The sequence below is a fragment of the Oryx dammah genome, unplaced genomic scaffold (genome assembly GCF_014754425.2).
Source record: "Oryx dammah isolate SB20612 unplaced genomic scaffold, SCBI_Odam_1.1 HiC_scaffold_1, whole genome shotgun sequence".
In the NCBI taxonomy this organism is placed as follows: Eukaryota; Metazoa; Chordata; class Mammalia; order Artiodactyla; family Bovidae; genus Oryx; species Oryx dammah.
Window position 1 is genome coordinate 93532342 of NW_024070185.1, and position 26861 is coordinate 93559202.

At 38.7% G+C, this 26861-nt stretch overlaps 1 protein-coding gene across 7 annotated transcripts in view; it reads left to right on the forward strand.

Annotated features, from left to right (window-relative positions):
• The window catches only part of FSD1L (fibronectin type III and SPRY domain containing 1 like), a 64534-nt gene that overhangs the window by 587 nt on the left and 37086 nt on the right, over positions 1-26861 (forward strand). For all 7 annotated transcript variants that reach the window (XM_040241036.1, XM_040241046.1, XM_040241055.1 and 4 more), the window contains exons 2-4: positions 13749-13844; positions 16253-16384; positions 21689-21790. In XM_040241036.1, the coding sequence (XP_040096970.1) occupies positions 13749-13844; positions 16253-16384; positions 21689-21790 (330 nt within the window). The remainder of the gene's footprint in view (positions 1-13748; positions 13845-16252; positions 16385-21688; positions 21791-26861) is intronic.

Sequence of the window (26861 nt, forward strand, 5' to 3'; positions counted from 1 at the left end):
ACCCACTCTCCTCCACCCAGTCTTCGCCTACTTTGGCGCAATCTGTGTCTCTTTAGGTCGGGAACCAGGTCTCCTTGGTCCCCCCCCTCCCCCATCCATCCCCTCCCCATCCGCCTTTTGCACAGCTCCCCACCCCCGCCGCGCCCTCCTTGGGACTAGTTCCCCGGCACGTCTTTCTGTTTATAGTGTTGGTTGAATTGAGAAAAAAGGCTGATACTTGTCCAGAGCAGCGGTCCCACCCTCTGGCCAGTTCAGTGTTGCTGGTCAGTTCCCTTAATGATTGTTTTTTGGCATATTTTATACTTTCTGAGGAAGTTAAGGACTGGGCATAACAGAACCAACATTTTCTGTTAGCCAATAGCCAAAAATATATTTAGAGAACGTAGCCAATGTTTTGAATACAATTAGAAGTGAGTTAATACTTAGTCATAATCCCTATATAGAAATCAACGACCGTGCTCTCTTTATTAGATTATAGTAATTGAAATAGTACAGTATAGGAAGGAAACACAAGTGTTATTAATAATAACGGGCAAAAAGAAGAGCCCGTTCTTTTCTATTATTAGATAGGAAGCACTGCAAAGACTTATTAGATGTTTTTTTGTAATTTTGCCTGGAATCATCTCCTTGAGGAACACGGTGGGGCATGAGAATAGTGTAGTGATGTGTTAAACGTTAACTGTTAAAGTATTTAACAAAAATCACATGATTTCATTGTATGTGTTCATCCTGAATCTCAGAGTTTTATTCACGTGACTATTAGACATTTTTTAAAAAGTAACATTTTGTGTTTTGAATATACATTTAAAATGCCCCTACCTAAATTTGTAAAACACTTCAAAGATTATTTAACTTTTAAAGTAAAGGGTGTGTGATATCTGAGATTAGTTCAGAGAAAATGGAAGGTCAAAGACTTGGAGTCCAGAGACTTGGATTCTATTTTGCTCTATATGCAACTTTGTGATACAGAGCAAATCACTTAACTGGGACTAATCCAGTTCTTCATCTATACAGTGGAAATGAGAATATAGAGTTATTGTAAAAACCAGGTAATATAATACAGTATGAGTTATGTTCTTTAGAGTACAGTGCCTTAAATTGTATTAAGAATAAGTACTAAAGTAGTCTATGCACTGTAAAATGTAATTTTTAAAAATATTTTAATGTGGATCATCTTATTTTGCCAGGGCATACATATTCTCTCACTTTAATGAGGACTCAAGAGTTGGAGGTTGTGAGTCCTGCATGGTCATACTAGTAGCCAAGGCCAACATTTGAACTTGCTTGCACTGCAGATTTTGTTTTGATGGTCAAGTACCTACACATATTGTGTACAGTTTTAGCAGAAGTAGTGAAGAATTGGCTGTTCTTTCTTACTGGTACTGATTTATCTTAGAGAATCAACTTCTCAGTATTAGAAAATGCATTGAATTTCATTGGTGGTAGCAAATATTTCTAATAGAAAGCCTTAATTTTGTCTCACAGCTTAAAACAGGCACCGTGTGTTAATGCTTATAACCAATTCAGTGCTCTGAATTTGAGCATCTTTTTTCTCATGAATTACTGCAGAATCAATTATATACCTCAACTAATAATGAACTAAGCTGGATATTTCTCTTGAAATAAGTCAGTACTACACCCTTGGCATGGCTTTTCTTTTCTGTTCTAGAATGTTACAATGAAAGTAACAGCAGAGATGATACCTTAGTCAGCATAAGGAAACACAAGTACCACAAGTGGCAAAGGCTGAGGGTGGCTTGAATGTATTGCCATTTGTAAGACTTGGGGATTTGAGCTTTAAATTAAGAGGATGGCTTCGGAGTCAGGTCTCCAGTCCTGCAGTTTATGAACTGAATAAAATTGGGCAATTTGCTGTGTCTCCATTTTCTGATCTTTACAGTCTCCTTACCTCAAAGGGTTATGACTATCGTGTTAGCTTTTAAAAATCACTTGGTGCCTAGCACATATCAGTACTGTCTGCTAAGTGTTTACTAATCTCATAATCCCAACTTCAAAATGACTTTATCCCTTTGTTGATAATTTCTCTTACTTTTTCTAATCCAATCTAGCCGTTTCATACCTTTTTCCTTTACGGCTTGTTTTCTGTATTTGTGTCTGTAATAAATATTTCAAATGATGGTGCCAAAGAAGTATTGTTAAATCCTAACTGAAAGAGGATTGGAAGTTCTGACTCATGCAGTCTGACAATAGAGGTTAAGTTAACTGGACAGTCTTACAGAAGCTTGATGATGGCTAGTCAGCAATTGGATTAGCTTGACCAGCTGCTTTTTTGTCTGTGAAAATAACTTGGACTTCAGTGTTGTGTTAGCAACAGATGCTCTGTTTGAGTAGAGGAAGAAAACATAATTGCCTTGGGTATGTAAAGAGTACTGTTGGATACAGAAAGCCACAGTTTTATCTCCTACAAATAGAGGGATTTTGTTTATATCAAGTTTCTGGGACACTTCTGTGTTATGGATAGGTGGCTTTATTTGATACTCAGACCTTTTGATTATGTCCTTTTAAGTGGTTTTAAGATAAAATCCCAAAGGTTTCTTTACCTGATAAAAATGTGTATATTCAAAGAAACCATTGAAACAAGACATTTGCACCTTTCTAGAATCTTGGTGCTTGGAATTTGATAGGTTATGTTAAATTCTTGTGCAGGAAATCATTCATATTCATAGGAGTTGCTGTGTCTGGGGAAGGTTCCTGCTGTAGGAATAATAAAGGTGGAGAGGAAAGAGTAGGGATCCCAGAGGAAGGATGCCACCGAAAGCATACCTTGCCAATTGTTTGCTCTTCCTTACTTTCCCCCACACACTCTACCTTCTACCTGGGGGTTGTGACAGGGAAGGTTTGATGTACAAGACTGAGCAAACCTAGATTGGGAAACGAAGTAGGGAGAGTTTTAAATAAAGCACAGCAGAGCCTGCAATCAGCAGCATGTCTGCACTTGGCTTCCTCATCCCAGTTTCTTCCTCTGCCCTGGTATTTGTTATCCTTTGCCTTCATAGTGTACTCTGGCAGTTCAGAGACTCACACCATATCCAGGTAACCCACTGCCTCATGTTCCAAAATGACTCCTTTTTCTCAGTCCTGAGCAAAGGAAGTTCAGTGCAGTCACGCAGTCATGTCCGACTCTTTGCGACCCCCATGGACTGCAGCACGCCAGGCTTCCCTGTCCATCACCAACTCCCAAAGCTTGCTCGAACTCATGTCCATCAAGTCGGTGATGCCATCCAACCATCTCATACTCTGTCGTCCCCTTCTCCTCCTGCCTTCAGTCTTTCCCAGCATCAGGGTCTTTTCCAGTGAGTCAACTCTTCACATCAGGTGGCCAAAGTATTGGAGTTTCAGCTTCAGCATCAGTCCTTCCAGTGAATATCCAGGACTGATTTCCTTTAGGATGGACTGGATTGTACTTTAGGATTGACTGACTTTTCTTCAGGATTGAGCAAAGGAAAGAGAAATGAAATTTGAGTATTGTTCTGCATATAGTATTATGTTAGACTGCTTTAAATTTTCACAACAGCTCGTATTCCTATTCCCCAGATATAGAAGATGGAACTCAAGAGGGATTAAATAACTTGTTGAGAGTCACACAGTTAGCAAGTGGTAGTCTGGGTTCAAACCAGCTCTTTCCTCACAGCCCAAGCTTTTTTCATTAGCACACTCTTGCCTGGCTCCTTTGCCTTTATATGGTCATATGATTAATGTCTTAAAACTTAAAATATTAACAGAAACAAACCCCTATAAAGTAGGGTTTTTTGGTTAAGAAACTAGTTAAGTCTAGTAAGAATAGTTGATGGAAAGTATAAAACATAATTTTGGAGAAGGAAATGGCAACCCACTCCAGTATTCTTGCCTAGAGACTCCCTTGGACATAGGAGCCTGGTGGGCTGTTGTCCATGGGGTCGCACAGAGTCTGACACGACTGAAGCGGCTTAGCATGCATGCATGCATTGGGGAAGGAAATGGCAACCCACTCCAGTGTTCTTGCCTGGAGAATCCCAGGGATGGAGGAGTCTGGTGGGCTGCCGCCTATGGGGTTGCACAGAGTCCGACACGATTGAAACGATGTAGCAGCAGCAGCGGCATAGAACATGATTTAGATGAAACTCTGGAAGTAGGTCTCTCTTGCTGCTCTAAATCTTTATTTTCCTATAATATATGTATCTTCCCTATCTCCAGCCCTTTTTATTTTATGAGACAAGGTCTTTGCTTTAGAAAATAGAGGTGTGAATATGAAAGTGTAACTGGGGTTTTATACACCCCAGCCAAGTACAGTGGCAGTAATGCCCATGGACTGAATCAAAGCAATCTGGGATGTACAAGATATGAGATGCCCTCTTCAAAGAACTGTGCTGACATACTCAGAATCAGTGTTTAAACACAGGCATCTTCATTTTTTTTATTGAACTTAACAGTTTTAAAAAATTAGAAATACAGTTAAACTTAAAAACTTTTTAAAGACAATGGTTCATTGCAGTGCCTGGCTGAAAGTAAGCAGAATTATTAATGCAACAAACACATATTGAATTCCATAGTAGTAGATATTCTGCTCCAACCTAGGGTAGACAGTATTTTGACGTTAGTGGATTTTTTCCTCCAGCTTTCTTTTTATATTTTATGTCCTCGGTTGACACTTCTTCCCAGTCACAAGGTTCTGATAGAATCTGATCTCAGTTATTGATATTCACTGATGATAGGTAATCATATTTTGAACTAATTTATAATATTAACAGAGCCAGCCTGTACACTTCTGTTATATTATAAATATAACTAACACAAGTTTATTAGGGAATTAGGAAGTACAGATAAATGAAAATAAAAATCACCCATAATCCTGCTACCCAGAGATGACTTCTTTTAACATTTATGTGTGTGTTATATTCCAGGTTTTTTTAATACATATTGTTGTTGTTCAGTTGCTCAGTCATGTCCAACTCTTTGCGACCCCATGGACTGCAGCACACCAGGCTTCCCTGTCCTTCACTATCTCCCGGAGTTTGCTTAAACTCATGTCTGTTGACTTGGTGATGCCATCCAACCATCTCATCCTCTGTTGCCCCTTTCTTCTCCTGCCCTCAATCTTTCCCAGCATCAGGGTCTTTTCCAGTGAGTTGGCTCTTCACATCAGATGGCCAAAGCATTGGAGCTTCAGCTTCAGTCCTTCCAGTGAATGAATATTCAGGGTTGTTTTCCTTTAGGATTGATCAGCTTGATCTGTTTGCAGTCCAAAGGACTCTCAGGAGTCTTCTCCAACACCACAGTTCCAAAGCATCATTCTTCAGCACTAAGCCTTCTTTATGGTCTAACTCTCACACCCCTACCTATGTGACTGCTGGCAAAACCATAGCTTTGACTATGTGGACCTTTGTTGGCAAAGTGATGTCTGCTTTTTAATGCATTGTCTAGGTTTGCTATAGCTAGAAGGATTTTGAGCATTACCTTGCTAGCATGTGAGATGAGCACAATTTGAACATTCTTTGGCATTGCCTTTCTTTAGGATTGGAATGAAAACTGACCTATCCTAGTCCTGTGGCCACTGCTGAGTTTTCCAAATTTACTGGCATACTGAGTGCAGCACTTTAACAGCATCATCTTTTAGGACTTGAAATAGCTTAGCTGGAATTCCATCACCTCCACTAGCTTTGTTCGTAGTGATGCTTCCTAAGGCCGTCTGACTTCACATTCCAGGATGTCTGGCTCTAGGTGAGTGACCATACCATCATAGTTATCCAGGTCATTAAGACCTTTATTGGATAGTTCTTCTGTGTATTCTTGCCACCTCTTCTTAATAGCTTCTGCTTCTGTTAGGTTCTTGCCATTTCTGTCCTTTATTGTGCCTCTCTTTGCATGAAATGTTCCTTGTTCTTTTGGTTTATCTCCAGTTTTCTTGAAGAGGTCTCTAGACTTTCCCATTCAGTTTTTTCCCCTCTATTTCTTTGCATTGTTCACTTAAGAAGGCTTTCTTATCACTCCTTGCTATTCTCGGGAAGTCTGCATTCGGTTGGACATATCTTTCCCTTTTGCTTCTCTTCTTTTCTCAGCTGTTTGTAAGGCCTCCCCAGACACCCATTTTGCCTTTTTTGCATTTCTTCTCCAGGGATTGCTTTGATCACCTCCTCCTGTACACTGTTGTGAACCTCCGTCCATAGTTCTTCAGGCACTCAGTCTACCAGATCTAATCCCTTGAATCTATTTCTCCTTTCCACTGTATAATCAAAAGGGAATTGATGAAGGTCATACCTGAATGGCTTAGTTGTTTTCCCTACTTTCTTCAGTTTAAGCCTGAATTTTGTAATAAGCAGTTCAAGATCTGAGTCACAGTGAGCTCCAGATCTTGTTTTTGCTGACTGTATAGAGCTTCTCCATCTTTGGCTGCAAAGAATATAATCAGTCTGATTTCAGTATTGACCATCTGGTGATGTCCATTGTAGAGTAGTCTCTTATGTTGTTGGAAGAGGGTGTTTGCTGTGACCAGTGCATTCTCTTGGCAAAACTCTATTAGCCTTTGCTCTGCTTCATTTTGTACTCCAAGACCAAACTTGCCTGTTACTCCAGGTATCTCTTGACTTCCTACTTTTGCATTCCAATTCCCTATGAGAAAAGGTTAGCTTGTTTTGGCGTTAGTTCTAGAAGGTTTTGTGGGTCTTCATAGAACTATTCAACTTCAGCCTCTTCGGCATTAGTGATTGGGGCATAGACTTGGATTACTGTGATGTTGAATGGTTTGCCTTGACAGCAAACTGAGATCATTCTGTTGTTTTTGAGATTGCACCCCAGTACTGCATTTCGGACTCTCTTGTTGACTATGAATATAGAAACTTAAAAAAACTATAGTATTATGCTATTTATAGTAATTTATAATTTGCCTCTCACTTAATATGTGAAGTATCTTTTACCATGTTAATATTGTTCTACAGCACTTTTAATGATTCAGCAATTTTCTTTAGTATGGATGTATTAATATTACTTGATTTTTAATGAGTACCCTTTGTCATACATTTATGTTGGTCTTTTTAATATTATAAATAACACTAAGATGAATCTTTGTTGTCAAGTCTCTACTTGTATCTTTAATTAATTAGTTACCCTTTAACTTAGAATAAATTAATAGAAGTGGAATTTGAGTCATTGTGTATATAATACTTATATCCTTTGATGTGTATTGCCAAATCACCCTTTAGAAGGATTTTGTCAGTTTATACTGAGAGTACCCCCATTTCTACTTCCATCCCACCTCCCTTAATTAGATGGTGGAACTCCTGGTTTCCTTGGCTGAATGTGAGCTTCCTGGATTTCACAGGATGGAACAGCCAGTTCAGAGGTCACTGAAAATGGGAGGCTTCTTCAGCCTCTGACACATTGTATTTCCACAAATCCTTGTTGGGAGAGAATCTCTTCTTCTGCCCTGATATCTTACAGTTGGGCTCAGGGTGAAAAGGCAGCATTCCTCACCAGGCCTTTCATTAGATTTTTTTTCTGCGGATCACCTCAGTTACATCCATATACAGAAGTGGTAATCCCAGCTGCTTCACTATAACAATAGAGGGCATGGCTTCCTCCCAGTTAGCTATTTCTGACAATCAGATTCCTCCCTGGTGGCTCAGACGGTAAAGAATCTGCCTGCAATGCAGGAGACCTGGGTTCGATCCCGGGGTTGGGAAGATCCTCTGGAGGAGGGCATGGCAACCCACTCTAGTATTCTTGCCTGGAGAATCCCATGTACAGAGAGGAGCCTGGCGGGCTGCAGTCCATTGGGTCACAAAGAGCTGGACATGACTGAGAGACTAAGCATGCATGATGATCAGATTCCTGAATTCCTCGACAATATATAATTCTCCTTTTTTAGCTCTTTGCACTGTGCTCACATTTGAGCACAGTACTCTTGCCGTAGCTGTGGTCAGCTGGTAAGATTCTGGTTGTCTGACTTACCAACCGGGTAGAGCATTCTGGATTTCTGCTCATTACCTAAGTCAAAGGAGGGGTCTATGGTGTGGAGTGAAACAAGTGGCATAATCCCTGGTGGCATTAGGATATTTTCATTGATCCCTTTGCTCTGGTTCCAGGAATCCTCTGATTGTTTTGTACAATCATCTGCAGTGTATACAGCTTAGAGTGGTGTAAAAGTGCAGACTCTTGAGGTAGCTTTCTGGATTTGAATTGTGACTGCCATTTGACAGCTTTGTGATCAAAGAAGCCTTTAACCTTCTCTTCAACCAGAAGATGCAAAGACTACTTTCTGTTGTGGTGATTAAAAAGTAGTCCACGGTAGAAGCTTTCTACAGTGCCTGACATGTTGTTGCTGTTTAGTTGCTTACTTGTGTCTGACTCTTTTGAGACCCCATGGACCTGCCAGGCTCCTCTGCCATGGGATTTTCAGACAAGAATACTGAAGTGGATAGCCATTTCATTCTCCAGGGAATCTTCCTGACTCAGGGATCAAACCCATATCTCCTACACTGGCAGGCAGATTCCTTACTGCTGAGCCACCAGGAAAGCCCGCCTGGCACATAATGCTTACTGAACACTAACTGAAATGCTACAGTAATTCTTTTGCCCCCTTAAATTGTAGATTGATTAGTGATATTTGCAGTGGTTCTAGGTTTGTATATCTCAACTGTCTGGAATATTAATGTAGAATTTGAATCAGAAATTTTCTCCTGGTCCACGTAGACCCTGGTGGGAAACCCATAGATCACAGTGTCCAGTGATCACAGTGTCCAATTGTGACCACTTGGTACTGAATCTTTTGGATTCAAAATAGCATTAAAGCCTGGATATACTGGTGTTTTGCCACTAGTTCTAAGAATGAGAAGTTTCTGCATCAAAACTTCAGGGGCTTGTTACCCTGGATAGTTTGCAGTTAAGTAGCCCACATTGGCTGAGCTTTTTGTTGAATGCAGAATTAAGACATTTGAATTTGTCGCATTCACATATATTAAGTTAAAGCCAGTAGAATCATGCCGTTTCAAATAGTGAGTCATCATGTTCTCAGACTTAAAAGATGATACGCCTGTAGTAAGAATAGCTGTTACTGTTGCCCTTGTATTTGGTGAGATGGTGTTAGGGGAAGTACACTGACTAAAACTGCCCATTCTGGCCAGGCACCATAGTAACCATTTGCATGAGTTGTTTTACGACAGGAGGTCCTGGTAAGGAATACAGAACTAATAAAGCCACCATCAACCGGAAGAGTTCAGGAAAGGTCAAAAGGAGACACCACATGTTCGACCACCTCCCAGAATCCTTCTGTCTGGCATCCATCTTGGCTGAACAAGGCGTGCACCACAGGAAGGACTCTGAGTCAGAATGATTGGCTCCAGACAACCTGGAAGCTAATCCCATCACCATAAAACCCAAGACTTTGAACCATGTGGCAGAGCAGTTCTCCTGGGTTCCTTTACCCTACTGGTCTCCACTCAGGTGCCCTTTCCCAATAAAATCTCTTGCTTTGTCAGCATATGTGTCTCCTCGGACAATTCATTTCTGAGTGTTAGACAAGAGCCCAGTTTCGGGCCCTGGAAGGGGTCCCCCTTCCTGCAACAAAGGTTGCAACCTGTAACAAAGGTTACAGCCTCTTGATCATTCTTAATTTTTTGCAATTTTAAAGACGATCTTAAGTCCTTTCAGTGTCCTTAGATGTTCTGACCTTCTTTACTTGAACCTCTGACCTTTGTTTTTAGGTAGTATAGTGTTAATTGTTAAGAGCATAGACTCGGGAAACAGACTCAAAAGGCAAACTATTGTGATTTGAATTCTGGTTCTGCCACATACTAACTCTTGAGGTCCCAGGCAAGTTACCTACCCACTTTATACCTCAGCTTCTGAATTGGAAAATGGGGATAACCAAGTATGCTGCCTCATAGGATTCTTGACAGGATTAAACAAATTTATGTAAAGAGCTTAAGATAGTGCTTGGGCTTTAAGAGTATAAAGTGGTGAAGTTGCTCAGTCATGTCCGACTCTTTGTGATCTCATGGACTGTAACCTACCAGGCTCCTACATCCATGGAATTTTCCAGGCAAGAGTACTGGAGTGGGTTGCCATTTCCTTCTCCAGGGGATCTTCCTGACCCAAGGATCAAACCCGGGTCTCCCACATTGCAGGCAGACGCTTTACCATCTGAGCCACCAGCAAAGCCAGTGTTAGTTATTATTTTGCTTGTAGTCAGTTGGCTGTGCTTTTACTTCACATGATTTATAGGGACTATAAACATAACTTTAAGCTATTCTTTGACAATGGGTGCCTCATGCCTTGTGCATCCCAGGTTAGTTTGAGCCATTCCATAGCAGTAGTGCTTGGCTGGGGTGTAAACCCCCCACCCTTTTTTTGTTAGCATGGCAGTTACCTTAGCCTAATTTCATAGTCAAGTAGTTGAGAGGCTTAATACTGAGAGTAGGTTTTTTTTTTCTCCCCAAAATCCTGGTGCCTGTGGTGTATGATCATAGGATAATGGCTGAGATTACCTGTGCATACTGCCTCTGGAGACATAATGTTCTATATATTTTACTGTGATCCAGCAGAATTTGTCAAAGCATATATTCAGACCTGTATCACCTAAAATTTCTAGTCATGGCCACTAAGATCAATTATATTCAGTATTATGTAGATAAACTTCAGATAATTTATATTTCCTTTTTCCATCTTTATCACTTTATCTATCAGTGTTTGGAGGGTAATGGGAAGTTTGAAACCTAAAATGAAGTCTGAGAGATCCTTGTCAGCATCCTGTTAGATTGAGAGAGTCCCAGCTAAAAGCTATCTTTCCCCTTCTTCACCATCAGGCTTTGGAAATAAATGAAGCAAACATATATGTATAGATATATAGAATGGGCACATTCTGTACTTTTGGAACTTGTATTAACAATAAATCATGTATATGTTTTAGAACAGTGGTTATAGGTGAAGAAGCTGATAAATGTGAGGGTTCCTAGGTGGGAAGCAAAGCATATTAGAGACAGTCATGGCAGGCTCCTGAAGCTGGAATATAGCAAGAAAGAAGAAGTTTGCTGTGAATTGAAATAGGTGAGGTAGGCAATGGGGAGATCATACAGGGTCTTACGGATTATGTAAGGTCATGTTTAAGGTCATGTTAACAGCTCATTTTAAAAGATTTTAATTTTATTGAAGGACTTAGGCAAGATGATTGATCAGGAAGGTGAAGGTGAAGGTGAAATCACTCAGTCGTGTCCAACTCATTGCGACCCGTCGACTGTAGCCCACCAAGCTCCTCTGTCCGTGGGATTCTCCAGGCAAGAATGCTGGAGTGGGTTGTCATTTCCTTCTCCAGGGGATCTTCCTGACCCAGGGATCGAACCCAGGTCTCCCACATTGCAGGCAGATGCTTTAAGAGTGATGCTTAATTTACTATTCTAGCTGCAATATAGGGAACTGATTATGGGGGAGAAAAAATGGATCAGAAGCCAGTTAGGAAATTTTGAAAGAGTATAAATTGAGATATGATACCGACTTGTAGTAATAGTCATTACAGAGTTTTAGGGCTTCCCTGGCGGCTCAGACAGTAAAGAGTCTGCCTGCAGTGCAGGAGACCTAAGTTCGAGCCCTGGGTTGGAAAGCTCCCATGGAGAAGGAAATGGCTACCCAGAGTTAGTTTAGAGGCAGAATCTACTGTAGTTGATGACTGCGTGTAGAGCACAAATGAAAGACTGTAACGATGGTCTTGGCGTACTCCTTTCCCTATTTGGAACCAGTCTGTTGCTTCCTGACCTGCATACAGATTTCTTAAGAGGCAGGTCAGGTGGTCTGGTATTCCCATCTCTTTGAGAATTTACCACAGTTTATTGTGATCCACACAGTCAAAGCCTTTGGCATAGTCAGGAAAGCAGAAATAGGTGGTTTTTTGGAACTCTGTTGCTTTTTCCATGATCCAACGGATGTTGGCAATTTGATCTCTGGTTCCTCTGCCTTTTCTAAAACCAGCTTGAACATCTGGAAGTCCACGGTTCATGTATTGTTGAAGCCTGGCTTGGAGAGTTTTTAGCATTACTTTACTGGCGTGTGAGATAAGTGCAATTGTGTTGGTAGTTTCCAAATAGGGAAAGGAGTATGTCAAGGCTGTATGTTGTCACCCTGCTTATTTAACTTATAAGCAGAGTGCATCATGAGAAATGGCGGGCTGGATGAAGCACAAGCTGAAATCAAGATTGCCAGGAGAAATATCAATAACCTCAGATATGCAGATAACACTACCCTGATGGCAGAAAGTGAAGAAGAACTAAAGAGCCTGTTGGTGAAAGTGAAAGAGGAGAGTGAAAAATTGGCTTAAAACTCAACATACAGAAAACTAAGATCATGGCATCTGGTCCCATCACTTCATGGGAAATAGATGGGGAAACAGTGGAAACAGTGACAGACTTTATTTTTGGGGGCTCCGAAATCACTGCAGATGGTGACTGCAGCCATGAAATTAAAAGACGCTTACTCCTTGGGAGGAAAGTTATGACCAACCTTAAGACAACATATTAATAAGCAGAGACATTACTTTGCCAACAAAGGTCTGTCTAGTCAAAGCTATGGTTTTTCTAGTAGTCATGTATGGATGTGAGAGTTGGACTATAAAGAAAGCTGAGCGCTGAAGAATTGATGCTTTTAAACTGTGGTATTGGAGAAGACTCTTGAGACTGCAAGGATATCTAGCCAGTTCATCTTAAAGGAAATCAGTCCTCAATATTCATTGGAAGGACTGATGTTGAAGCTGAAACTCCAATACTTTGGCCACCTGATGCGAAGAACTGACTTATTTGAAAAGACCCTGAAGCTGGGAAAGATTGAAGGCAGGATGAGAAGGGGGCGACAGAGGATGAGATGGTTGGATGGCATCACCGACTCAATGGACGTGAGTTTGAGTGAACTCCGGGAGTTGGTGATGTACAAGGAGGCCTGGTGTGCTGCATCCATGGGGTTGTGAAGAGTCAGACACGACTGATGGACTGAACTAACTAACTGACTGACTAATGATGGCCTAGGTTTCTGCATTTTTTTCCGTTTCACTTTTATTGACACATACGGAGTATTTCCATCATAGCAGGAAGATTTATTGGAGGACAACACTGAACTAGAGATATGAGAAAATCAAATAATCAAGTGTTCTATTATAATAGGAAGCATTATCAAAGTCTGAGGTATTTGCTACTAAAATTATCTGCCTTATTTGTTATGGTTCTATATCATCTGTAAATATTGCCGTGAATGTTGTAATTTAAAAAATGTTTTTAATTGGAGGATAGTTGTAATACTGTATTGATAAATGTAATTTTAAATGCAGATTTATTATCTACTTTCATATTTCTAAGATTTAATTTTTATAAATAAAATGTCAAATTTCAGTGTCTCAACTTTTACTCCTATATCCTGATGTTGATTAGAAGTTTTTGTATATTTTTGCATCATTTAAGAATTTGATTTTACTCATTTGCCATAGCCTTATGACTTAATGTAACAGTCTTTATATTAAATAATGCTGGTCATCTGTGGTGTGAAAGATATGGTGGCGAAAGGTATGGTTGTACTGTAGGGATAAGAGGTTTTAAAACAACCGGTGTGTATGCCATCTTTTGTAATTATAGCCTTTGAACAATGAGCAGTTTTACATTACTCCTGTTTGTTACATAATATGCTCTGATATTCAGAGATATTTTTTAAAGACAGTTGTTGTAGTGAAGTTTATAATTCTCTTTTAATAAAATATCATAATGTTAAAAATTTTTTTATCCTAGGAAGCTCTACAAAGGATCATTTCAACTCTGGCAAATAAAAATGATGAAATTCAGAACTTTATTGATACACTGAACCAAACACTAAAAGGAGTTCAGGTATGAATCTGTTGAGAAAAATTTGTGTGACTATATCACTGTGAGTGATTGTTGGGGGGGATCATCAGTCTAAGTATGTACCATTAACTCTAGATTATAAACTAATGAAGATGAGAGCAGGGTTTTTTAATGGCAGATGAAAAAAAAGCTTCATTTGCTAGTCCTGGATTCTCCGTAGAAAGGTCAAATAGTTAGGGAAGAAGAAAACTCTGGAATATTAATTGGTAGGAATATTATAATGCTCACTTTTGTTCCTTTCCATTTCATGTTTGTATTTTCTAATCTGAAGTAAGAGCAAAACATACCTTTCCAAAAGTACTGGGAAGCTAAACATTTCTTTTATGGTAAATAATAGAAGGAAAACGTAAATAGTAAGAGGTCCACTTGCAGAACTAGATGAAAGTAAACATAAAAGATGAAGTGCCCAATGAGAAGAGAGGGGACTACTTAAGGGAATGATCCCAGGTTTAGGTGGGTAATCCATACTGTAGATAATCAAATGTTGATTGTGGAAGGGACCTTAAGATAAGCTGGTGGTGCTTCTCTGTGAATGCACCTTAATTAATTTAAGGGTCATTTCTTTGTAAGATAAACATATTAGTAGAAGATTTCCAGGACCCTTGTAGACAGTGAATCCTTTCCTTTGGTTTTTGTTTGGTTCAACCTAGTTAATTGCCAGGCTCTTGGCTTGTTAAACCTATGGTCTTATGTTTTCTTTTCTTCTGAAATTGCTGTGATTGAAGTTAGTTGATTATCATCTCACCACTTTACCTATCTTTCTCAAAGTATTTTATTGGAATCCACTAATCCAGTTTCTTTAATTAAGCAAAACTAGTGGTTCTAAAACTCTTGGTCTATGGACAAGAGAATCATCATATTTGAAATCTGGAAAAAGATGCCTTAGTACTGGAGTGAGTTGCCATTTCCTTCTCCAGGGAATCTTCCCAACCCAGGGATTGAACCCAGGTCTCGTACATTGTAGACAGACGCTTTACCGTCTGAGCCACCGGGGAAGTCCAAGATCTGATTGACAAATTATTCGGACTTAGAGGTGGAATTAAACTACACCCTTGTCATTGAAGATGGGAATATAAGCTGTAGTGGGCAGGAGACTCTAAGGCTATGCCAGTTGGTCATTGAGCGGGAAAAAAGTAGGCCAATTCCTTTTTATAGATGGAAGAACTGAGGTCCAGGAATTTAAGTGGCTTGTCCAGGGTCACACTTGTAGTGAGTCAGTGTGGAATTTGACTTAGTTCTTCTGCCTTCCAAACTGCACATTTCTTCCTCCAAATCATGTTCTTGCTACTGTATAGAAGGTAGTAAAATGATTAACACCACTTTTGTAAGCCTCTACTGGTTCTATAAACATTATAAGCAAAAATTTGGATTGTAATATTATAGTGAAAATGAAAGTGAAATTGCTCTTTGTGACCCCATGGACTGTAGCCTGTTATGGTAGGTTTTATGTATTAGTTCTGTAAACCAGTGCCTGTTTCACTTCTCTTGGTTGAATGATTCTTCTACGTTGAACAATACTTTAAGATAATTTCTTCTGCCTCATAATTGTTGCAGGTATGGATATTGCTTCTCTAGGGGTTTCACAGATATTTTCTTATTTCTTTTTGAAACAGAAGCATCTTGCTTAATGAGGCAGTGAGGAACTCTGGGAAGGCGACAGTTTCAAATGCTGTATTGGTTCTGCCACTAATAACTAGGTGTGGGGCTTTGGGCAAGTCTGTATTTTAGTTTGTAAAATTTAGAAGTTTGACTATAAATTCTAGTCAGTAGATGATTTCTGAGATTCCTTCTGGCACCAAAATTCAGTGTTTGATCCCTTTCTTCGAACCTAATAAAGATTACCTAGTCTTTTAATTCTGCTTTTCTTGTGTAAATGCAGTGTTTTAGACAACCTGAGAGATTTAAAACTTCGTGCAAAATCAGCCCCAACCCTGTATGCCCAGACTGTTCCTCAGAGTTACAGAATCAAAGTCTCTGGAATATTTTAGTAAAATCTGCTTCACTGATGATTCTCATGCACTCCGAAGGTTGTAAAGCACTGGCTTAGGGCCTGCCTTAGAGCCCAAAGGTCAGGACAAAGTTGACAGCCTTAAAACAACCTTTCACCTTGTCCTGTGGAAACAGTCTTATAAAAGTGAGGAGAGGGTGTGGGCTAGTTCATAAAAGGCTGCATTGCTGAAGTAGAACTGTCAGTGCAGCCAGCTTCTTGGATTGATCTGTTTTTAAAAACCTTATGTCAAATATTAGAATTTTAATTATTTTATGATGTTAGGCTATGGTAGTTCATAGTATGAATTTATTCTCTCCTTTAATAAGCACTGTATCTTTTAGTTTTTTAGTGTTTAATAACTCTTAAGTAAAATAATTTGTTTTATTCGTTTATTAAACAGGAAAATTCTTCTAACATACTTTCAGAATTAGATGAAGAATTTGACAGTTTATACTCCATATTGGATGAGGTAAAGGAAAGTATGATTAACAGTATCAAGCAGGAGCAAGCACGTAAATCACAAGAGTTACAGGTGAGATCATACAGTGATTTAAATATAAATAATTTTAGTCTGTATAATGCTTGGTTTATTAAAAGCAAAAATTAGTGAGTTTTTGTGTATAACTGTACTTTTATCTAATAGAAGAGTGATTCTTAATTTCATATTGGTCATAGATACCATTTTGTTAAAATTGTGGTAAAAAAACTTAAGATTTACCCTCTTAACCGTTTTTAAATATACAGTAGTATTAAATATATTCACTTTGTTGTGTATTGTGTCTCTAGGACTTTTTCATCTTGCAGAACTGAAACTCTATACCCATTGAACAACTCTCCACGTGCCCCTTCACCCACTGCCTGGCAACCACCATTGTATTGTCTGTTTTCATGATTTTGACTACTTTAGATGTCTCATATAAATGGAATTGTACAGTATTTGTCCCTTTGGTGTCTGGCTTATTTCACTCAGCATAATGTCCTCAACATTCATCCATTTTGTAGCATGTGCCAGGATTTCCTTCTTTTTTGACTGAATAATATTCCCTTGTATATATTTACCACATTTTCTTCATCTGTGTATCTGTCTGTGGACATTTGGACTGCCTCCATCTCTTGGCTGTTGTGAGTAATGCTGCAGTATACATGGGTATACATTGAAATTTTGATAGTGTTTGCATTGAATTTGTAGATTGCTTTGGATAATAGAATTGATCATATTAAGTCTTCCAATCCATAATCATAAGCTGTGTTTTCCCATTTATTTGTGTCTTTAATTTCTTTTAGCAACGTTTTGTAGGATTCAGTGAATAGGTCTTTTACCCCTTGATTAAGTTTACTCCAAAGAATTTCATTCTTTTTGATACTACTATAAATGGTATTTTTTTAAAATTTCCTTCTTGGATTGTTCATCTATAGAAGTGCAACTGATTTTTGTGTATTGATTTTGGTTATGATATCTTTGAGAATCTGAAAGCTGTGGAGGAATATAGATGTTTTCTTTCTTTTACAAACAGGCTGTATACACACAATTTCCAAGGGTTAATTAAATTCCCTTTCAAGTCTGTCCGGTCTTCTTGGTTGAGATTTCTTATTTATATTTAGGAGGTAGGGGTTATATTATAGGTAACAACATGGGTTTGAACTGTGAGGATCCACTTATACGCTGATATTTTTCAGTAGGAAATACTGCAGAATCACACAGTCTGTGGTTGGTTGACTCTGCGGATACAGAAGAACTCCAGATGTAAAGGGTTGACTCTTCCCCACCAGGGAAGCCCATTTGTGGATTAACCTCCTTGTTATTCAAGAGCCAGCTGTACTTAAATCATATAAGGGTAATTAGTTTAGTCATAAAGTACTTATAAATTTCAATCAGTAAGAAATTCATTCATTTAAAAAACAAAATTGGAGAAAAAAGGAAAACTCAGCATCTCCAGATTTCTGTTCTGCCTTGAACCCAGATCCTTCTTTACAGCACCGGTTTAGAATACATTTTAAGCTTGCAATTGCTTAGTCTCTGGCCTTCCTTCCTCCCTCCCATGCTTTTTACTGCTATTTTAATCATATGTAGTTTATTTTTAGTGTGTATTGTAAGGGAAAATGAAGTAGATTTGAATATGGAATAGATGTTATTCAGTTGAGTTCAGACGCTCAGTCATGTCCGACTCTTTGCAACCCCATGAATCGCGGCACACCAGGCCTCCCTGTCCATCACCAACTCCCGGAGTTCACTCAAACTCATGTCCATCGAATTAGTGATGCCATCCAACCATCTCATCCTCTGTTGTCCCCTTCTGCTCCTGCCCCTACTCTCCCAACATCAGAGTCTTTTCCAGTGAGTCAACTCTTCACATGAGGTGGCCAAAGTACTGGAGTTTCAGCTTTAGCATCATTCCTTCCAAAGAATACCCAGAACCAATCTCCTTTAAAATGGACTGGTTGGATCTTCTTACATTAAAAGGGACTCTCAAGAGTCTTCTCCAACACCACAGTTCAAAAGCATCAATTCTTCGGCGCTCAGCTTTCTTCACAGTCCAACTCTCACATCCATACATGACCGCTGGAAAAACCATAGCCTTGACTAGATGGACTTTGAATATGCTATCTAGGTTGGTCATAACTTTCCTTCCAAGGAGTAAATGTCTTTTAATTTCATGGCTGCAGTCACCATCTGCAGTGATTTTGGAGCCCATAAAAATAAAGTCTGACACTGTTTCCACTGTTTCCCCATCTATTTCTCATGAAATGATGGGACCAGATGCCATGATCTTCGTTTTCTGAATGTTGAGCTTTAGAATAACTTTTTCACTCTCCTCTCACTATCATCAAGAGGCTTTTTAGTTCCTCTTTACTTTCTGCCATAAGGGTGGTGTCATCTGCATAACTGAGGTTATTGATATTTCTCCCAGCAATCTTGATTCCAGCTTGTGCTTCTTCCAGCCCAGCGTTTCTCATGATGTACTCTGCATATAAGTTAAATAAGCAGGGTGACAATATACAGCCTTGACGTACTCCTTTTCCTATTTGGAACCAGTCTGTTGTTCCATGTCCAGTTCTAACTGTTGCTTCCTGACCTGCATATAGGTTTCTCAAGAGGCAAGTCAGGTGGTCTGGTAGTCCCATCTCTTTCAGAATTTTCCACAGTTTATTGTGATCCACACACTCAAAGGCTTTGGCATAGTCAACAAAGCAGAAATAGATGTTTTTCTGGAACTCTCTTGCTTTTTCCATGATCCAGAGGATGTTGGCAATTTGATCTCTGGTTCCTCTGCCTTTTCTAAAACCAACTTGAACATCTGAAAGTTCGTGGTTCACATATTGCTGAAGCCTGGCTTGGAGAATTTTGAGCATTACCCTACTAGTGTGTGAAATGAGTGCAATTGTGCAGTAGTTTGAGCATTCTTTGGCTTTGCCTTTTTCTGGGATTGCAATGAAAACTGACCTTTTCCAGTCCTGTGGCCACTGCTGAGTTTTCCAAAATTGCTGGCATATTGAATACAGCACTTTTCACAGCATCATTTTTCAGGATTTGAAATAGCTCAACTGAAATGCCATTACCTCCACTAGCTTTGTTCGTAGTGATGCTTCCTAAGGCCCACTTGACTTCACATTCCAGGATGTCTGGCTCTAGGTGAGTGATAACACCATTGTGATTATCTGGGTCGTGAAGATCTTTTTTGTACGTTCTTCTGTGTATTCTTGCCACCTCTTCTTAATATCTTCTGCTTCTGTTAGGTCCATACCATTTCTGTCCTTTATCGAGCCCATCTTTGCATGAAATGTTCCCTTGGTTTCTCTGATTTTCTTGAAGAGATCTCTAGTCTTTCCCATTCTGTTCTTTTCCTCTATTTCTTTGTACTGATCGCTGAAGAAGGCTTTCTTATCTCTTCTTGCTATTCTTTGGAACTCTGCATTCAGATGCTTATATCTTTCCTTTTCTCCTTTGCTTCTCACTTCTTTTCTTTCAACAGCTATTTGTGAGGCCTCCCCAGACAGCCATTTTGCTTTTTTGGATTTCTTTTCCATGGGGATGGTCTTGATCCCTGTCTCCTGTACAATGTCACGAACTTCACTCCATAGTTCATCAGGCACTCTATCAGATGTAGCCCCTTAAATCTATTTCTCACTTCCACTGTATAATTATAAGGGATTTGATTTAGGTCATACCTGAATGGTCTAGTGTTTTTCCCTACTTTCTTCAAGTTAAATCTGAATTAGGCAATAAGGAGTTCATATCTGAACCACAGTCAGCTCCTGGTCTTGTTTTTGCTGACTGTATAGAGCGTCTCCATCTTTGACTGCGAAGAATATAGATTTTTCTGAAGAAGAATCTCCAATACACTTAAAAGCTTAGAGTTGTGTTTGTTTCTTCGTTTAAAGTTATCATTAGCAATATTTTCATATAGCTTAGTTTTAAACTACAAATGATAAAGTGAGGGAGAGAGGAGAAGAGAGAAGAGAACTGAATAAGAAAGATTGTGTTAGGTGAAATTAGCACATCACTATAATAGAGCACGTCACTGTAACAGTTACTACTTTTTGTTTATGTTTGACTTTTTTTTGAAATCTAGACACTTGAATTTGTGACTCCTGTGTTATCCAGTTTTGAAAGCTGTAGATTAGCCTTTATAGGAATATGTGTTACCTGAGTAATGTGATAAATGGAGTACTGAGATTGTGTTCAACTGAATGTCCCTGTAACTTGATTCATACATTTTAGCTTAGTTAAATATCATCTAGAAGTTTAGTTTCCATTATAGAGGATGTTGTCTACAGATGGATTATTTTGATGATTTAAATCATTGATAGTCTTCTGGCTACCCTGATTGGAAGAATCTTTAAATAAATTTGACCCCAGCTATTTATAATTGCTTTGTTTTCTTTTGTATTTTTAAATGATGAGTATACCTTTCAGTTCAGTTCAGTCGCTCAGTTGTGTCCGACTCTTTGTGACCCCATGAATCGCAGCACGCCAGGCCTCCCTGTTCATCACCATCTCCCTGAGTTCACTCAGACTCACGTCCATCAAGTCAGTGATGCCATCCAGCCATCTCATCCTCTGTCGTCCGCTTCTCCTCTTGCCCTCAATCCCTCCCAGCATCAGAGTCTTTTCCAGTGAGTCAACTCTTCGCATGAGGTGGCCAAAGTACTGGAGTTCCAGCTTCAGCATCATTCCTTCCAAAGAAATCCCAGGGCTGATGTCCTTCAGAATGGACTGGTTGGATCTCCTTGCAGTCCAAGGGACTCTCAAGAGTCTTCTCCAACACCACAGTTCAAAAGCATCAATTCTTCGGCGCTCAGCCTTCTTCACAGTCCAACTCTCACATCCATACATGACCACAGGAAAAAACATAGCCTTGACTAGACAGACCTTAGTCGGCAAAGTAATGTCTCTGCTTTTGAATATGCTATCTAGTTTGGTCATAGCTTTTCTTCCAAGGAGTAAGCGTCTTTTAATTTCATGGCTGCAGTCACCATCTGCAGTGATTTTGGAGCCCAAAAAAATAAATTCTGACACTGTTTCCACTGTTTCCCCATCTATTTGCCATGAAGTGATGGGACTGGATGCCATGATCTTCGTTTTCTGAATGTTGAGCTTTTAAGCCAACTTTTTCGCTCTCCTCTTTTAAAGTATACCTTTATCTGTATGCAATTAAGCTGTTCTGGATGGTTTAAGATAATTAAAATTTATTATGTATGTGACTAGTGATTACCTTCAGTACGTCTCTGAAATATGTTTGTTTGATTATTGCTGTTAAGAGTGTAACGTTCATTTAAGATTCTGATCAGAGGAAATTCTGTTTTAATGATTTATCATTAGTATTTTTATTTTTAGAGTCAACTTAGTCAATGTAATAATGCCTTGGAGAACTCAGAAGAACTACTGGAATTTGCGACAAGATCATTAGATATAAAGGAACCTGAAGAATTTTCAAAGGTACCAAAAAACTGACCAAAAAAATGACACTAATCCACTTAAAAAGGATAGTTCTGTTTAAAAGAAAATGGTATTTCCCCATTTAATTTTGAACTCATTCAGTCATTTCTAATACTAGAAAAGGTTCGGAATTTGTTAAGTAAAATGCTAGCTGTTCATGCATATGTTCTAGCATATGCTTAGAAGTATGTGTCATTGGGGCCATGAACAAATTAATTATTTATTTAAATTTTGTTAATGCTCAATTCAGATGAATGAGTTATTCTTTTTTTCAGTTACATTCCCCCTTTATTTTAAAAGTATGCTTTAGCTGAATCATACCTTTGTTATAAACATTTTTTGGATAATGAAAGAAGATTGGTATTGCTAATAACATTCTTAAAAATCTAGGTTGATGTTCCTTTCACTGAGCTGATTGGGAAAACATCATCACTTAATGCATATGAGAGCACTGTAAAATTTGTTACTAAATTTATTATTAAATGTCCTACTGTTTAAGAAAGCTTTATTGAAATATGAAATATATATCCTTATAGGGTATATTTGATACAGAGATACAAATAGTAGAGCAAGAAGACCGCTAATGTTGTAACCTGGTGTTTGATAAGAGATTCTTAATTCTAGATTCTAAGTCTTAAGTATAGTCATTTTTAAATGATTATCAATTTATCAAATCACATCTACTCTTTTATGTAGAATAAGTATGTAGACTACATAGAAAATGATGTGAAAGAGTATGAAATTAAGTGATATAATTAGTAAACTAGGTACTGTGAAGTAGTCTTATCAAGATAAGACATTTAAGTTTAATATTTTCTTGGTCTTTGTGGACTATATAGTGAACAGTTTTATTGTTAGAAAGGTGGCTTTATAATCCACTTGTGCCCACCAGTGATTTAATTTTATGATTTTTCTATGAACTTTAAGGGTAGAAAAGACTTCCTTGAGAAGATAACATTTGCTGACTTATATCTCTACATCTTGAAAATTAAATTTAAAAATCAATTCCTTTTGACAAATGAATCAGAGTTCTTTTCCCATAAACCAGTTAACTAATTCATTCTTAAATTTGGATGTTGGTTATAGGAAAGTTCATCATAGTATTTTGTAAGACTTATGTACATGATTTATGAGGGAATTGTATCATACTTTAAATTATTTTAAAAGTATATATACATCATCTATTCAGAGGGCATTTACATGATAACTTCAAATATCAGGAACATAGCCAAAAACATGCAGAAAGCAAAAAGATGTTTGAGTCAGCAGAAACAATGTCATACAGTTCATGAGCGAGACTTAATATCTTCTAATTGTGATAGTTTCTCAGAATCTGTTATTAATATGTACATGGTACCACTGAGTTTTTAGGGTTTTTTCCCCTTTTTGTTTCCTTGTTGTCAACAGATTCCCCTTCTAGTGGACTAGGGCAGCTGTTAATGATAGGCATAATCATAGCGGCAAGAATTCACAGCTTAGCGCCTCAGAGAGAGGAAAAAGACAGGAGAACTAGAAAGTATGGACATGGTACTCAAAAATAGCTTGAATCCAGTTGAATTTAAGTAGGACCTAATGCTTAGAAACACTAATAACAGTTTGTTTCTCTCAAGTTTCTCTTTCCATTGACATTTTCAGAGTCCTTTCCTCTTCCTCTCAAAAGATGCTGTTCTCTCTTGCCCTCTCCTTTGTTCTTTCTAGTTTTGTTAAAACTTGTTTGCAGTTTACTGTAGATTGGAAAGGTTCTGATAAAATACATCACCCTATGGTCTAAATATATTTTCTTCATGTGCTACTTTTCTTACTATTTTGGTCTTGTCTTCCAGCATTTTGCAGTACTGCCTAATAGCTTGAACCGTTTTGAAGATGTGGTGAAATGAATTGTCTGTCAGTGTTTCCTTGACAGAAATCGGAGTTTATTGTTCAAGAAAAATGCTTAACTGAGAGTTGCTTGCAATTATTTTCTTAGTATATCCAAATAGTATCCAGATAATTGTTTGTTCCAAGTTAAAAACCAGATTCACTTTGCTGCCAACTGCATGGACTCACGCTTGCCTCAGATTCCTAATTGCTGACAGAATAGGGAAAGATGACTTGGAAGATTAATTAATGGACTAGCAGTATGTTGTTAGATATTTGGAAACAATTCTTTTAAGGTATATTGTTTGTAAATATCTCATATTAAAGTGATTGCTGTGCTGAGTCGCTCAGTCATGTCCAACTCCTTGTGACCCCATGGACTGTAGCCCACCAGACTCCTCTGTCCATGGGGATTCTCCAGGCAAGAATACTGGAGTATGTTGCCATGCCCTCCTCCAGGGGATATTTCCAACCCAGAGATCAAACCCAGGTCTCTTTCATTGCAGGCAGATTCTTTACTATCAGGGAAGCCCAAGAAACTGAAGTGGGTAACCTATCCCTTCTCCAGGGGATCTTCCCAACCCGGGAATTGATCCAGGATCTCTTGCATTGCAGGTGGATTCTTTATCAGCTGAGCTACCAAATAAGATTAATATGAATAACTTCTGGAGACAAAAATTATTATAGGCTGAAATCCAGGCCATGATTCTTTTTAGATTTCATTATCTTCAAAAAGAGTACTGTAAATACTAATATTTAAATGATCATTTTGCAGTACACCAGTAGGAGAAGGCGATGTCACCCCACTCCAGTACTCTTGCCCGGAAAATCCCATGGACGGAGGAGCCTGGTAGGCTGCAGCCCATGGGGTCGCTAAGAGTCAGACATGACTGAGCGACTTCACTTTCACTTTTCCCCTTCATGCGTTGGAGAAGGAAATGGTAACCCACTCCAGTGTTCTTGCCTGGAGAATCCCAGGAATGGGGGAGCCTGGTGGGCTGCCGTCTATGGGGTCACGCAGAGTCGGACACGACTGAAGCGACTTAGCAGCAGCAGCAGTATGAGAATTGAATACAACACTGCTATTTGCCAGCATTTGCCAGCATTTGCCAGCATTAGATAGTCTGAAAGAGAACAAGTAAAACTAGCACAAATGAAAAAGGATTTTAGAACAAATTTTCACTAATTTTTTTAGTTGTTGGAAGTTTGGCCAATAGTAAATATATGCAGAAAGCTCATCAGCAATTGAGTTCTGGATGAACAAGTAGCCAAAGCCTCATCAGACTTAGTTTTTCTGCTAATAACTGGCCTACAGAACACTGCATGGATCCCTTAGCAAAACTAGTATTCCTACCAACTCCTGCTCTCCCCTGAATTTAGAACTTGAATCCTACCTAAGAAAAGAGCTGAGTTTGTGGGACAATTTCCAAGTCAGTATAACTCACCAACCACTTCATCACAATCTTGCCACACATAACTCAGTTGTCAGATGAGGAGGAAGGGAATGGTTACCTGCCCACAAACGCCTACAATGGAGAAAAAAGTACAGAATAAGGTGAAAGAGAAATAGTCTTCTGGATTTGATCACAAGTGAAAAGGGAGAAAGGATTTTGTGTATTTCCCAGTTTTGACTTACAGTAACTCACCTTTTGAATATTGTTCAGCAAGCGTCAGTCTCTGACCACTGGGAGGAACAAATAATGAGAATGGTGGAAGCTCACTCAGTATTTTCAACGGAGCACAAGTAGTATTGGCAGAAGCTCCTTCTATGAGCTGCAGTCAGGAATTCCAGGAAAGAGGACCATCAACGAAAGCATGAAGGGCACATGGGTTCAATCCCTGGTTAGTGAGTTAGCACCCTGCAAGCTGCTCAGTGTGCCCTCCTCCCCCCAAAAAAGGCATGAAAGTTTCAGTTATGAAGGCAGTTTAAAAACAATTCTAAATGTTTAAGAATAGGGACTTCCCTGGCATTCCAGGAATGCCATGTTAAGATGCCATGTTCTCAGTGCAGGGGGCACAGTTTTAACCCCTGTTTGGGGAACTAAGATTTTTGCATGCCACATGGCATGGCCAAAAAAAAAAAACACCCTAAAACCTAAAAAAAATCCACAAAAATATTTGTTAAGAACTGTACTTGTTAAGAACTATGCTTTTTCACCTTTACTTTTTATGTGTGTTTATAGAAATGTAATCTCCTGTTATAAAAATGTATCTAATCATAGAGTATAGATGCATGCAGTATGAGATGCAAAATTCATTTCAAGTTATTTACTAGGGTTTTGTGAAGGCTTTTAAATAATTATGTTTTTTTTTTTTAAATAGTGCTCTTTATAAATAGATAAATACATGTATGCTTGCTGCTGCTGCTAAGTCATTTCAGTCGTGTCCGACTCTTTGCAACCCCAGAGACGACAGCCCACCAGGCTCCCCCGTCCCTGGGGTTCTCCAGGCAAGAACACTGGAGTGGGTTGCCATTTCCTTCTCCAAAATATATATATGTATAGAAAATGTAAAACTCCTGATGTTTGGAATCCAGGGGATCTTCCCAACCCAGGGATTGAACCTAAGTCTCCCACATTGCAGGTGGATTTTTACCAGCTGAGCCACCAGGGAAGCCCAAAAATTTGTATAGAAAATATAAAACTGATGTTTGGAATCAACCGTTATGCAGTGTTTTTTTTTTTTAATCTGATTTTTTTTGTCTAAGGGAAGATAGAACCTTGAAACTGGCTCTTATTTACTCTCTGACTGAGCTCCCTTCATTTCCCATATTATTATTTCTTAATATGGTATTTTTGGGGTGAAGGTAGAAGTCTCAATCATATAATGTAAAAAATATTAAATATTTGCCCCCTAGATATTTTCAGATTCTCTCAAGAAAACTTTACAACATTATCGGCTACAAATCTCGTAGGAAAATCTGAAGTATGAAACGGTATGAATGTATAGACAAAACTTGAAGTTTCCTCAGTGTTGTATGGCATTAACATTTTTACTGGGAATTCTATTGGGCTTTACTGCAAATCAAAATAAAGATAAATCTCTGGAAAATGTGAAATTGACATCTAGCCTTTGCTGCATTCAGTGTTAGTATATTTTTCTCACAGCAGTTATGATTCATAAACAGGTATATTTTTATTTTTTGTTGCTGTTTATCAATGCTCTGATTTTAACTAACTTTTCCTTTGCTGCCTCTTTCCATTTCAGCCTCTGT